The sequence below is a fragment of the Anas acuta genome, chromosome 26 (assembly GCF_963932015.1).
Source record: "Anas acuta chromosome 26, bAnaAcu1.1, whole genome shotgun sequence".
Lineage (NCBI taxonomy): Eukaryota > Metazoa > Chordata > Aves > Anseriformes > Anatidae > Anas > Anas acuta.
In genome coordinates this window covers 5,162,489-5,175,149 of record NC_089004.1, presented here as the reverse complement: position 1 = coordinate 5,175,149, position 12,661 = coordinate 5,162,489, and the positions used below count along the sequence as shown (strand labels likewise).

At 68.3% G+C, this 12,661-nt stretch overlaps 1 protein-coding gene across 1 annotated transcript; it reads left to right on the top strand.

Annotated features, from left to right (window-relative positions):
* The first annotated feature begins 1,865 nt into the window (after positions 1–1,865).
* Positions 1,866–11,198, top strand: MAP1S (microtubule associated protein 1S). The gene is made up of 7 exons (XM_068661919.1): positions 1,866–2,066; positions 3,954–4,055; positions 4,591–4,673; positions 4,763–4,903; positions 5,363–8,525; positions 8,611–8,828; positions 9,678–11,198. The coding sequence occupies exons 1-7, from the start codon at positions 1,934–1,936 to the stop codon at positions 9,831–9,833; spliced, it is 3,996 nt and encodes a 1,331-aa protein (XP_068518020.1). The 5' UTR covers positions 1,866–1,933; the 3' UTR covers positions 9,834–11,198.
* Positions 11,199–12,661: the final 1,463 nt, after the last annotated feature.

The window sequence follows — 12,661 nt, the reverse complement described above, 5'->3', positions numbered from 1 at the left end:
CAGCCTCGGTCCCGCAGTGCCTGCCCCGGGAGCCCTGCGCCGTGCGGATGGGGGCGCGTTTTGGGACGCGCTGCAGCTGCCCCCCCGGCACCGCCTGCAACCTCCACGTCCTCGAGTGCTCCTGAGGGGCCGGGGGGAGCAGCGGGGGCCACGGGGACGGTGCCACCCCCTGGATGCTGCCGGCCCCTGCCTCGTCGGGGGGGGGGATGGACTCCGCTCCCCCTCCCCAGCTCCCCCCGGTGGGTGCTGCTGGGGGGCCCTGGGGTGCATTAAAGGTCTTGGATCTCGGCTGCTGCCTGATCTGTTCGGGGGGGTCCTGCGGGGGTGCTGGGGAAGTTATTTGGGAACGAGGGGGGGCTGCGAGGGGGCTTCGCTGCACACCCGGCCCCATCCTGCTCAGTGCCCTGTGCTCTGCACTGCTCTGCAGCTGCTTGGTGCTGCACTGCACGGGCACTGCACTGCACTGCACGGCCACTGCACTGCACTGCACGGGCACTGCACTGCACGGCTGCTGCGTGCCCCCTGTGCAGTGCAGCAGTGCACAGAGCATCCCTGCACGGTGCTGCACTGCATAACCACGGCACTGCACGGCTGCTGCACTGCACAGCCACTGTACAGCCCCCACACAGCTCAGTGCACCCCTGCACTGCATTGCGCTGCACTGCTCGTTGCTATGCCCTGCAGCTGTACACTGCACTGCGCCCTGATGCTGCACTGCACCGCCCTGCACTCCGCCACTGCATTGCACCCACGCTGCACTGCACCCTCCTGGTCCTGCACCCCCTATTGCACTGCATTGCACCCCCCTTGCACCCCCACACTGCCCTGTACCCTTCTGGCCCTGCACCCCAATGCTGCATTGCATCCACCCTGCACCCCAACACTGCATTGCACTGCATTACACCCTCATGGCCCTGCACCACGCTGCACCCCAACACTGCACCGCAATGCATTGCACCCACCTGGCTCTGCGCCCCTGCACTGCATTGCCCCCACCCTGCACCGTGCCCTCCTGCTCCTGCACCCCAACACTGCATTGCACCCTCGTGGCTCTGCACTTCTGCACTGCATTGCACTGCAGCATGTTGCACTGCACTGCATTGCACCCACCCGGCACCCCCACCCTGCACCACACCCTCCTGGTCCTGCACCCCCACACTGAGTTGCACCCGCCCTGCACCCTAACACTGTGTTTCACTGCATTGCACACTCCTGGCCCTGCACTTCTGCACTGCATTGCACTGCAGCATGTTGCACTGCACTGCGTTGCACCCACCCTGCACCCCCACCCTGCACCACGCCCTCCTGTTCCTGCACCCCCACCCTGCCTTGCACCCACCCTGCACCCCAACACTGTGTTGCACTGCATTGCACCCTCCTGGCTCTGCACTACTGCACTGCATTGCACTGCAGCATGTTGCATTGCACTGCGTTGCATCCACCCTGCACCCCCGTTCTGCCCCACGCCCTCCTGTTCCTGCGCCCCCGCACTGCATTGCACCCGCCCTGCACCCTAACACTGTGTTTCACTGCACTGCACACTCCTGGCCCTGCACTTCTGCACTGCACTGCATTGCACCCACCCTGCACCCCCACCCTGCACCACGCCCTCCTGGTCCTGCTCCCCCACCCTGCGTTGCACCCCCCCTGCACCCCCCCGCTGCCCTGCCCCCCGCGTTGCACTGCCCCCACTGCACCCACCCCGCCCACCCCCCCACCGCGCGGTCCCCACCACCCCGACCCCGCCCTGCCATCGCCCCTTTAACACCTCCCCCCTCCCTCTCCCCAGCCCCTCCCTCCCGGCTCCTTTCCGCGCTCTCCTATTGGCCGGCGGTGACGTCAGCGGGCGGGACCAAGCCGCCACCGGGGGGGGGGGCCGGGCGGGAGGTGGCGGCGGCGGCGGCGGCAGCGGCGGCTGCGGGGGGCGCCCAAGATGGCGGCGGCGGCGGCGGCGGCGGCTCCGGGCCCCGCGTTGGGGCCGCGCCGCTTCTCGCTGTTGGCGATCGTGGGCGGCGGCTGCCACCGGCCCGGGCTGCTGGCGGCCGCCCTGCAGCAGCTGGAGCGAGGTGGGACACGGGGGGGGGGGATACGGGAGGGGGGAGCTCCCCCCCGGTGCCGCGTGGTTGAGCCCCGGGCAGCGGGGGGGGGTCTCGGGGTCCCGGGGGGGGGGGGTCGGGATCTGGGATCTGCCCCCCCGGGATCTGCTCCCCCGGGATCTGCTCCTGGATCCCAGGGATCTGCCCCATCTGATGCCCCAGGGACCCCCGATCTGCCCCCAGCTCCTGGCCTGGATCCCCTCGATCTGCCCCCGAGACCCCCGGGATCTGCCCCCGGGATCTGCCCCTGGACCCCCCGGGATCTGCCCCAAGATCCCTGGGATCTGCCCCATCTCCTGCCCCAGGGTCCCCAAGGATCTGCCCCTGGACCCCCGGGATCTGCCCTCCCAAGCCCCAAGGATCTGCTCCCCGGGATCGACCCCGGGATCTGCCCCATCTCCTGCCCCAGGATCCCCAGGGATCTGCCTCTGATTCCCCGGGATCTGCCCTAGCTGATGCCCCAGGGGCCCAGGATCTGCCCCCCAGGATCCTCAGGATCTGCCCTGGGATCTGCCCCATCTCCTGCCCTGGATCCCCTTGATCTGCTCCCCCCAGATCCCCAGGATCTGCCCCATCTCCTGCCCTGGGATCTGCCCTATCTGATGCCCCAGGGACCCCGGATCTGCCCCCTGACATCCCCAGGATCTGCCCTCCCAGCCCCCCAGGATCTGCTCCATCTCCTGCCCTGGATCCCCTCGATCCCCTCCCCCCAGATCCTTAGGATCTGCCCTTCGGATCCCCAGCAGCTGCCCCCCCAAACCCCCCGGGATTTGCCCCCCAGATCCCCGGGATCTGCCCCAGGGGTTTGTCCCCCCAGATCCCTGGGATCTGCCCCAGCTCCTCCCCCAGGGATTTGCCCCCACAGATCCCCGGGATCTGCCCCAGGGCTCTGTCCCCACAGATCTCTGGGATCTGCCCCATCTCCTGCCCTGGATCCCCCAAATCTGCCCCCCCAAATCCCCCATAATTTTCCTCCCAGATCCCCTGGGATTTGCTTCCCAGATCCCCAGGATCTGCCCCACCTCCTCCCCCAGACATCTGCCCCCCCAGACCCTCGAGATCTGCCCCCCCAGATCCCTGGGATCTGCCCCCCCTTTTCCTCCCCCTCCCCCTTTAGGATCTACCCCGGGCTTTGGGGAGCTGCAGCTGCCCCCCCCCCATCACCCCCATCCCCTCCCCTCCTCCCCCCCTGGAACCAGGACCCCCCCTCGTGCCCCCCCAGGACCCAGCACCATGCAGGGCCTTGGCCAAACCCCCGCCCCCCCCCAGCACCCCAGGGGAACCCCCCAAAAACGGCCCCAACGGCCCCTTGTGCAACCCCGCCGGCCTTGCGCCATCACCCACAGGGGGGTGGGGGCCCCAGAACCCCCCCCCCCCGGCACCGGGTTCCTGGGTAAGGGGTCCGACAGCCCCTGCTATGGGAGCAGGGAGCACCCGGAGCCTCGTCACCGTTAATTAGCTTAATTAGTGCCTTTGAAGAGGTGCCGGGGAGGCGCCGCCGTAGCCCCAGGGGACGAGGTTTGGGTTGGCGGAGCCACGGCACCAAAACGGGGACCCCAAAATGGGGACCCCAAAACGGGGACCCCCACGCCGTCCCCATCCCCCGGGGCGTGCTCCTGGGGTCCGCACGGCAGCGGCGTCACCCCCCCAAAAAATTGGGGGGGGGGGGGGGAATTTGGGGAGGGGGCTGGGGGGAGCTGCTCTGCTCCGTGGTGTGCCACCGGTGTGGGTGCCCCCGGGGTCCAGGTGAGGTGGGAAGGGGATGATGGGGGTGGGTTTGGGGTTTGGGGGGGGGGTGAGGAGCCCCCCCAGGGGCTGTGTGCTGAGGTGTCCCCCCCATGTCCCCCCCCCCGGCAGGGATCCGCTCCTGGGACATCGACCTGGCCTCCTGCAACCTGGACGAGCAGCTGAAGCTCTTCGTCTCCCGCCACTCCGCCACCTTCTCCAGCATCGTCAAAGGTAAAAAAAACAATTTTTTTGGGGGGGCAAACCCAGAGAGGGTGAACCCCCCCTCCAGGCCCTGGCAGGCTCCGTTTGTGGGGTCCTGCCGAATTTGGGGGGCTCCCTGTGAGCCCCGAGCTCCTTTCTTGAACCCTTTTTTGTGCCGAGACTGCGCCAGCCGCCGTCGCTTTGTGCCCCCGGGGCTCCAGCCCCGTGATTCCCACGTGGAGAAGCCCGGGAAGCCGCTTCCTTCGTGGCCACGGCATCCCCTGACCTCCCCCTCGGGCTGGGGGGGGGGGCACCGGCGCTTTTCCTCCCTTTTCCACCCCCCTTTTCCTCCCCTCCCCACGGCAGGAAGGACGTGGGAAGCGCGATCCTCCCGCTGCCTGCCCCTCATCCGCAGGGGAAACGGGCAGGATCCGTCCCTGTCCCCGTGCTGGGAATTTCTCCAACCGTCCCCTCCACCCCAGTACAGCTTCGGGGTGTCCCCTGGGGGGTGTTTTCACCTGGGGGGGGGTCCTGCTGGGCCGGGTGGCAGCCGTCCTCCCCGCAGGTCAGCGGACCCTGCACCACCGCGGCGACGTGCTGGAGACCCTGGTGCTGCTCAACCCCTCCGACAAATCCCTGTGCGATGAGGTGAGCTTGTGGGGGAGGCTTTGGGATACTCGTGGAGTTTTTTGGGGGGGGGTTTAAGGGCGTCCTGACGTCCCCCTCCCCGTCCCCAGCTGCGGAACCTCATCACGGACGTGTCTCAGCACAAGCTGCTGGTGTTCGCGGGGCCCTGCGTGGAGGAGACGGGCGAGCTGATGCTGCAGACCGGCTGCTTCTCCCTGCGGGATTTCATCCAAATCTTCACCGACAAGGAGGTGGGGGCCGGGGCTGGGGGCTGGGCCGTTGGGGGAGTGGGCAGCGCGTTCCTGGTGTCCCAGGGGGGAGCCGGGCACGGGGACGGGGTGAGGGGGAGCTGGGTGATGGTGGTGCCGCGGGGACATCTCTCTGTCTGCTGATGGGGGGGGGGTTGGCTGTATCCTGACCCCCCAGCACCGATTGGGGGTGTAAATCAGGGATCAGCACCCTGTGGGCATCGGGATTGCAGCTGGAAGGGAGCCATGGGAATGGGACAGGGCTGTGGGGTCCCCAAAACAGCCAGCAGTGAGCCCTGGGACTAGGACAAGGCTATGGGGTCCCCAAAAGCCCCAGGGAAGGGGTGCCCTGTGCTTGCAGAGGGAGGGGGCAGCCCTATTTTAAGGGACCCCAAGTGCCCCGTGCCGGGCAGCACGAGCAGGGTCCCTCCTGAAGCTCCGTCTGTCCCCGTCCCCTGGCAGGTCGGGGAGATCCTGAGCTCCGCGGACCCCTCGGCCAAGGCCCGGCTGACCATCAGCTGCCCCGATTTCGGGGAGTGGAAGGACTCGGGCTTGGACCACCACAACCTCCAGGACTTCATCGAGCTGCGCTACAACCCGGGCTGCGTCCTGCCCGAGATGGAGGGGCTGGAGGAGTTCATGGAGTACCTCTCGGAGTCGCTGGAGCCCCAATCCCCCTTCGACCTCCTGGAGCCCCCCACCATGGTGGGGTTCCTCAAGCTCTCCAAGCCCTGCTGCTATATCTTCCCGGGCGGGAGAGGGGACTCGGCGTTCTTCGCCGTCAACGGTTTCAACGTCTTGGTCAACGGGGGCTCCAACCCCAAATCATCCTTTTGGAAGCTGGTCCGGCACCTGGACCGCATCGATTCCATCCTGGTGACCCACGCGGGCACCGACAGCCTGCCCGGCGTCAACAGCCTGCTGCAGAGGAAACTGGCGGAGCTGGAGGAGGACCCCTCCTCGCAGGGTTCGCAGGGCAACGGCGACTGGGCCAAAAACCTCATCTCCCCCGAGCTGGGCGTCGTCTTCCTCAACGCCTCCGAGAAGCTGAAGGCCATCGAGGGCAACTCGCGGGTGCTGAAGAGCTGCGACGAGGCCGCCCTGACGCTGCACTACCTGGAGAAATTGGGCATTCGCCCCAACCCCCTGGCCCGCGACGGCGGCCCCCGCGTGGAGCCCACCGTCCTCTTCCAGAAGATGGGAGTGGGCCGGCTGGATATGTACGTCCTCAACCCCGTGAAGGGCACCAAGGAGCTGGAGTTCCTCCTGCAGCAGTGGTCGGGCGATGGTTACCCCAAGGAGCAGGAGCTGCCCCTGCAGTGCCTCACCTCCGTCTGCGCCCTGCTCGTCTGGCACCCCGTCAGCCCCTCCGAGAAAATCATCCGCGTCCTCTTCCCCGGCTGCACGCCCCAGGCCCGTATCCTGGAGGGGTTGGAGAAGGTGAAGCACCTGGAGTTCCTCAAGCACCCCGTGGTCACCAAGAACGACCTGAAGGCGCCCTCGGCGCCCCAGCAGCCCGACAAGCAGCTGAAGCAGAGGAGGGCGGAGAGCAAGGAGAGCCTCAAATCGGCCTCCAAGCTCAGCCTGGTGGACGCTGGGGCGCCTACACCCAAGGAGAAAGCCCCGAAGGTGGAGAAGAAGGAGGTGAAGGCGGGGAGCAAGGAGAAGCCAAAAGCTCCCGGGGAGGTGACAAGAGCGGGGTCGGAGGAGGAGAAGCCCAAGGACGCCCGAGCCAAGCCGGACTCCTCAACGGAGAAGCTGAAAGCCGAGCCCAAGCCCAAGCTGAGCAAGGAGAAAGCGGCGCCCAAGAAGGAGCCCGCGGCCAAGAAGGAGGAGAAGAAGCTGCTGAAGAAGGAGGAGGGAGCCGAGGCCAAGAAGGAGGTGAAGGCGGTGAAGAAGGAGGTGAAGGCCGACACGCTGAGGAAGGACGGGAAGGAGAGCAAGGCCGAGCCCAAGGCTGCCGCCAAGCCCCCGGCACGCAAAACGCCGGTGCCGGAGGCGCGCAAACCCCTGGCCAAGGCCGGCAGCCTCAAGAAATCCACGCTCAAAAAGGAGCCGGAGAAGCCCAAGGGCAAAGCCGCCAAGGAGCCGGGGGCCAAGAAGGAGCCGGGGGCGTCGGAGGGCTCCAAGTCCTCCTCGCCCGAGGACATGCGGCCGGCGGGCGCCTCGCCGGGGGCCGAGGGGAGGAGGAGGAAGGAGGAGTCGCCGGATGAAGGCATCACCACGGCCGAGAGCGAGCTGGAGCCCTCGCCGCTGGAGAACGGGGGGGCCGGCGGGGGGCCGGATTTGGGCTGCCTGGAGAACGGCGTGGAGGACCCCGAGAGCCCCCAGCGCTTGCGCTACCCCGAGGGCAGCCCCTTTAGGGCCGTCGGCCCCCCCTCGCCTTTGGCCAAGACCCCCAAGAGCGAGCGCAGCGTCAACTTCGACCTGACGCCCACCGGGCTGCTCAACCACGGCCCCGAGGGCGCCGAGGATCCCTGCGGCAGCTCCGAGGAGAAAACCCTGGAGATGATGTCCCCAGCCAGCTCGGGGCCGGCCAGCGCCGGGCACACTCCCTTCCACCAGTCCCCGGTGGAGGAAAGCGGGGAGGGTCCGGGCGCCCCCAAGCACCCCAACACCCCCTGGGTGCCAAGCGGGGGCCGAGCCTCGCACGACAGCTCGGGGTCGTCGCAGGAGAAGCAGGCGGGGTGCCTGTCCCTCAGCCCCTTCAAGGACGACGTCCCCGACGTCTCGCCCACCATCACCACCCCCTCGCTGCCGGCCGAGGTGGGCTCCCCGCACTCCACCGAGGTGGATGAATCGCTCTCGGTTTCCTTCGAGCAGGTCCTGCCCCCCGTCAGCGAATCCCCCCAAGAGGGGGGATTATCCGGCGGCACTCCGGAGCCCGAACCCGCCGCCACCACCAAGGGGGGGCTGTCCCTGCCCCTGCGGCCGTGCCACCACCAGCAGCACCCGCCGCGGCACGGCCGCCGCTCCGACTCGCCCCACGACGTCGACCTGTGCCTGGTGTCGCCCTGCGAGTTCGAGCACCCCAAATCCAGCCCCCGGGACTTGTCGGACAGCGACCCCTCGCAGGAGCTGGCTCAGCCCCCGACGCGGCGTCGTGGCCGGGCCCCCCCTCCGGCGGGCGAGACGCCCCCCACCTCCGTCAGCGAGTCGCTGCCCACCCTCTCCGACTCCGACGTCCCCCCGGCCACCGAGGACTGCCCCTCCATCCTGGCCGACGGGCTGGAGTCAGACGAGGACTCGGAGCAGCCCCCCCGCGGCCCCCCCAGGCCTCGAGACCCTCTGCCGGCCCCCATGAAGGACCCCTGCCCCATCCCCGCCCAGCCCGGCATCTGCATGGTGGACCCCGAGGCGCTGCCCAAGAAGGAGCCCCCCCCCGGCAAGGCCAAGCGCACCCCATCCCGCGTGGGCTCGGCGCCCGCCGGCCCCAAAACCGAGACCCCCAAGCCCACCGGCCCCACCCCCAAGGGCAGAACCCCCCCCGCCAGCTCGGGCCGCGACGCCGGGGACAAAACCAAGCTGCCCCCCGGGGACAAGAAGGGCCCCCCCGGCGGCACCGCGATGCCACGGGGCGCTGGATCCAAACCGCTGTCAGGAGCTGGCCGCGCGTCTCCGGCAGGTACGGGGCTGGGATGGGGGCGAAATTTTAGGGTTGGGGGTTTCTGGGGGCTGCCCCTCGAGCTGTTTCTTCTTTATCCCCGCAGGCTCGCGTGCTGTGCCCCCCCCGGGCCCCCCGGTCTACGTGGACCTGGCGTACCTGCCCGGCTCGTGGAGCGCCCGCACGGTGGACGAGGAATTTTTCCGGCGCGTGCGCTCGCTCTGCTACGTGGTGAGCGGCGACGACCACCTGAAGGAGGGGGTCCTGCGGCCCATCCTGGACGCCCTGCTGGCCGGCAAGCACCAGTGGGGCACCGACACCCAGGTGAGCCCCCCCCCCCCGGGTGGAGTGTCCTCGCGGTGCCCCCCCCAAGGTCCTCACGGTGGTGGCCCCAAGCCCTGCGCGGTGGTACCCGGCCCCTCCTGGCTCGTTTGTCCCATTCGCCGTGATGGCACGGTGCTGGGGGGGCCCTGTTGTGGTGCTGGGGGGGCCTGCCGTGGTCCTGGGGGGTCCTGGCACGGTCTTGGGGGGTCCTGGCACAGCGCTGGGGGTCCTGGTATGGTGCTAGGAGGTCCCATTGTGGTGCTGGGGGTCCTGGGGTGGTGCTGAGGGGCTCCTTCGTGGTCCTTGGGGGTCCTGGCATGGTGCTGGGGGTCTTGGCATGGTGCTGGGGGGGTCCCATCATGGTGCTGTGGGTCCTGGTGAGGTGCTGGTGGTCCTGGAACACTGCTTGGGGGGTCCCATTGTGGTTCTGGGGGGTCCCAGTGTGGTGCTGGGGGTCCTCATGAGGTGCTGGGGGGTCCTGGAACTCTGCCTGGGGTGTCCCATCATGGTCCTGGGGGGTCTTGGCATGGTACTGGGGGTGTCCTGGTGCGGTGCTGGGGGTCCCAGTGTGGTCTTGGGGGTCCTGGTGCAGTCCTGGGGGGTCCTTTCGTGGTCCTGGGGGGTCCCAGAGTGGTCCTGGTGCATCTTGGCACGGTGCTGGGGGGGGTCCCAGCGTGGTGCTTGGGGTCCCACTGTGGTCCTGGGGGGTCTTGGCACGGTCCTGTGGGATCCCAGCCTGGTACTCGGGGGGTCCCAGCCTGGTACTGGGGGGGTCCCATCGTGATGCCGGGGGGGTCCCATCATCGTGGTGCCATGGGGGGGGGGGGGGGGGCGGTGATGTCCCCGCAGGTGACGCTGATCCCCACCTTCGACTCGCTGGTGATGCACGAGTGGTACCAGGAGACGCACGAGCGGCAGCAGGAGCTGGGCATCACCGTGCTGGGCAGCAACAGCACCGTGGCCATGCAGGACGAGACCTTCCCCGCCTGCAAGGTGGAGTTCTGAGCGGGGGGGGGGGCCGGGGGGGGGGGCCTTCATCACCCCCCCCCATCCCCATCACCCCCCCCATCCCCATCCCCATCCCCATCCCCATCCTCCTCCTCCTCCTCCTCCCCTCTCCCACCCAGCATCCGCTGTGGTTTGGAGGGAAGGGGGGGGATTTAGGAAAAGGGGGGGGCACAAGGAGGGGATTTGTGGTCCCCCCCCCAGCCTGGCAGGGGTCCCGGGGGGTCCCCCCAGCACCACAACCCCCCCCCTTCTCCTCTTCCTCCTCCTCCTCCTCCTCCTCCTCCTCCTCCTCTCCCACCCAGCATCCGCTGTGGTTCAGAGGGAAGGGGGGGGGGATTTAGGAAAAGGGGGGGGGCACAAGGAGGGGATTTGTGCCCCCCCCCCCAGCCTGGCAGGGGTCCCGGGGGGCCCCCCCCAGCACCACAACACCCCCCCCCCCTCCTCCTCCTCCTCCTCCTCCTCCTCTCCCACCCAGCGTCCGCTGTGGTTCGGAGGGAAGGGGGGGGGATTTAGGAAAAGGGGGGGGGCACAAGGAGGGGATTTGTGCCCCCCCCCCCCCAGCCTGGCAGGGGTCCCGGGGGGCCCCCCCAGCACGCCCCCCCCCCCCAGTGCTGCACCCTCACGCACGCCTCGCTCTGCACCCACCACGGCCCCCAGGGACCAGTTTTTTGGGGAGGGGGGGGGGGTGACACTGCCAGCCATGGGGGGGGGAGGTGATGCTGCCCCCCCCCCAGCGGGCACCGAGGTTGAACAGGGTACATTTGTTGGTGTTTGTGTCCCCCCCCTAAAAAAAAATAGCCACTACTGCCCCCCCCCCCTCCCCCAGGGTAATTTGCCCCCCCCCCTCGGGGTACCCAGCCCTTGTGGGGGGGGGGAGCTGAGCCCCTTCCTGGGGGCACCACGGCCCCCCCCACGCACAAACGGCCCCCCCCAAAAAAAAAAAAATCTGATGAAGTGTGTGTCCCCCCCCCATCAACACCTCGTGTCCCCCCCCCCGGAAGGCTTTGAAGGAACCAAACGTCACGTGCAATTTTTAAGGGGTTTTGGGGTTTTATTTTGGGGTGGGGGGGGGGAAAAAAAATGGGGGGGGTCCGGGTTTGTCCTCCCCCCCTCCCAAGTTCCACGGGGGGGTAGGCGCTGCCTGTAGCCCCCCCCCCCCCCCGCCGGGGCAAACACTACTGGGTTGTAGGAGGCTCCTCGATGGCTCTTTTTGTAACGAGTTTTTAAGGAAAAAAAACAGAAAAAAAAAAAATGTGAGAAAGGAAAAAAAAAAAATAAAGGAGAGAAAAAAAGAAAAAGAGAAAAAAAAAATCAAAAAAAAAGAAAACCTAAAAAAAAAAAAAGAAAACCTAAAAAAAAGAAGGAAAAAATCCCCCCCGGCCCCCCCGGGGTGATTTATCCCAGGTTGCCCCCCCCCCGGGGGGGTTTCTTGGGATCTGTGTGTGGGGTGGGGGGGGCCCTTGGGTGCTTTTTGGGGTGGTTTTGGGGTTGGGGGGGTCCTGCGCCCCCCGGCCCGTTTTTGGTGGATTTGTTGGAAGCATTAAAGAGGCTGCGCCCCCCCCCTGCTGCGCCTCGTCTGGGGGGGAGATTTTGGGGTGGGGGGGTAAGGGGTTGGGGGGGGTATGGGGGAATGTAGGGGGGGGTGGGAGGGGGGCTGCAGGGATTTGGGGGGCTGTGGGGTTGGGGGCTGCAGGTTTTTGGGAGGGGGCTATGGGTTGAGATGGGGGCGGCGGATTGGGGAGGCTGCAGGTTTTGGGGGGGGGGGCTATAGGATGGGATGGGGGGCTGCAGGTTTGGGGTGGGGGCCACAAAATAGGGTGGGGGCTGTGGGTTGGGGGCTGCAGGTTTTTTTGGGGGGGGGCTATGGGATTGGGGGGTTTTCAGGTGGGGTGGGGGCTGCGGGTTTTTTTTGGGGGGGGTCGGGTGGGATGGGGGCTGCAGGTTTGGGGTGGGGGCTAAGGGATGGGATGGGGGCTGCAAAATGGGATGGGGGTTGTGGGGTGGGGGGGGCTGCGAAATAAGGGGGGGGGCTGCAGGTTTTGGGGGGGCTCTAGGATGGGATGGGGGGGGCTGTGGGGTGGGAGGGGGGGCTGTAAATTTTGGGGGGGGGGTTTAGGATGGGATGGGGGGGCTGTGGGGGGGGGCTGGGGGCTACGAAACGGGATGGGAATTGCGGGGGGGGGGGGAGAAGCTGCGGGGGCCGCGGTGCGGGGGTGGCTTCGGGTGGGGGGGGGGGATGCGGGGGGGGGGGGGGGCAGGGCTGGATGCAGCGTTGCCATGGAAACCGCGCCCGGCACCGCCGCCCCCAGCCCGCGATGGGGGGGGGGGGGGGGGCTCGGAATGGAAAGGGGGGGGGGTGATGGGGGGTGATGGGGGGGGGGGGGGGACGCCCCCGCAGGGATGAATGGAGTGGGGGGGGGGGGGGCTCGGTGCTTGGGGGGGGGGTCCCCAATGCCTGGGGGGGGGTCTTTGGTGCCTGGGGGTGATGCTGCCCCCCCCCAAACCCTCCCCATTCAACCCCCCCCCCCAAAAAAAAAAATTGCCCCCCCCCAGCCCTGACCCCCCCCCCCCCCCGCAGCTGTGCCCGGTGTCAGCCGGTGCCGGGCGTGAGCTCAGCGGGGGGGGGGGGGGGAGGCACCGGGTGGCACCGGGGGGGGGGGAACACCGGGGGGGGGTCAAGGCTGGGGGGGGGCAAATTTTTTTTTTGGGGGGGGGGGCACCCAGAGGGGCTCGGTCCATGGGGGGGGGCACGGGTGGGAGCGGAGCGGGGGAGGGGCTGGGGCCGTGGAGAAATTGGGGGGGGGGCACGGGGAAAATTGGGGGGG

Coding starts and splice junctions, on each gene's coding strand:
- MAP1S (XM_068661919.1), top strand. CDS start 1,934: ATGGCGGCGGCGGCGGCGGCGGCGGCTCCGGGCCCCGCGTTGGGGCCG. Junction 2,067..3,953: donor CCTGCAGCAGCTGGAGCGAG/GTGGGACACGGG, acceptor CCCCCCCGGCAG/GGATCCGCTCCTGGGACATC. Junction 8,526..8,610: donor TGGCCGCGCGTCTCCGGCAG/GTACGGGGCTGG, acceptor TTATCCCCGCAG/GCTCGCGTGCTGTGCCCCCC.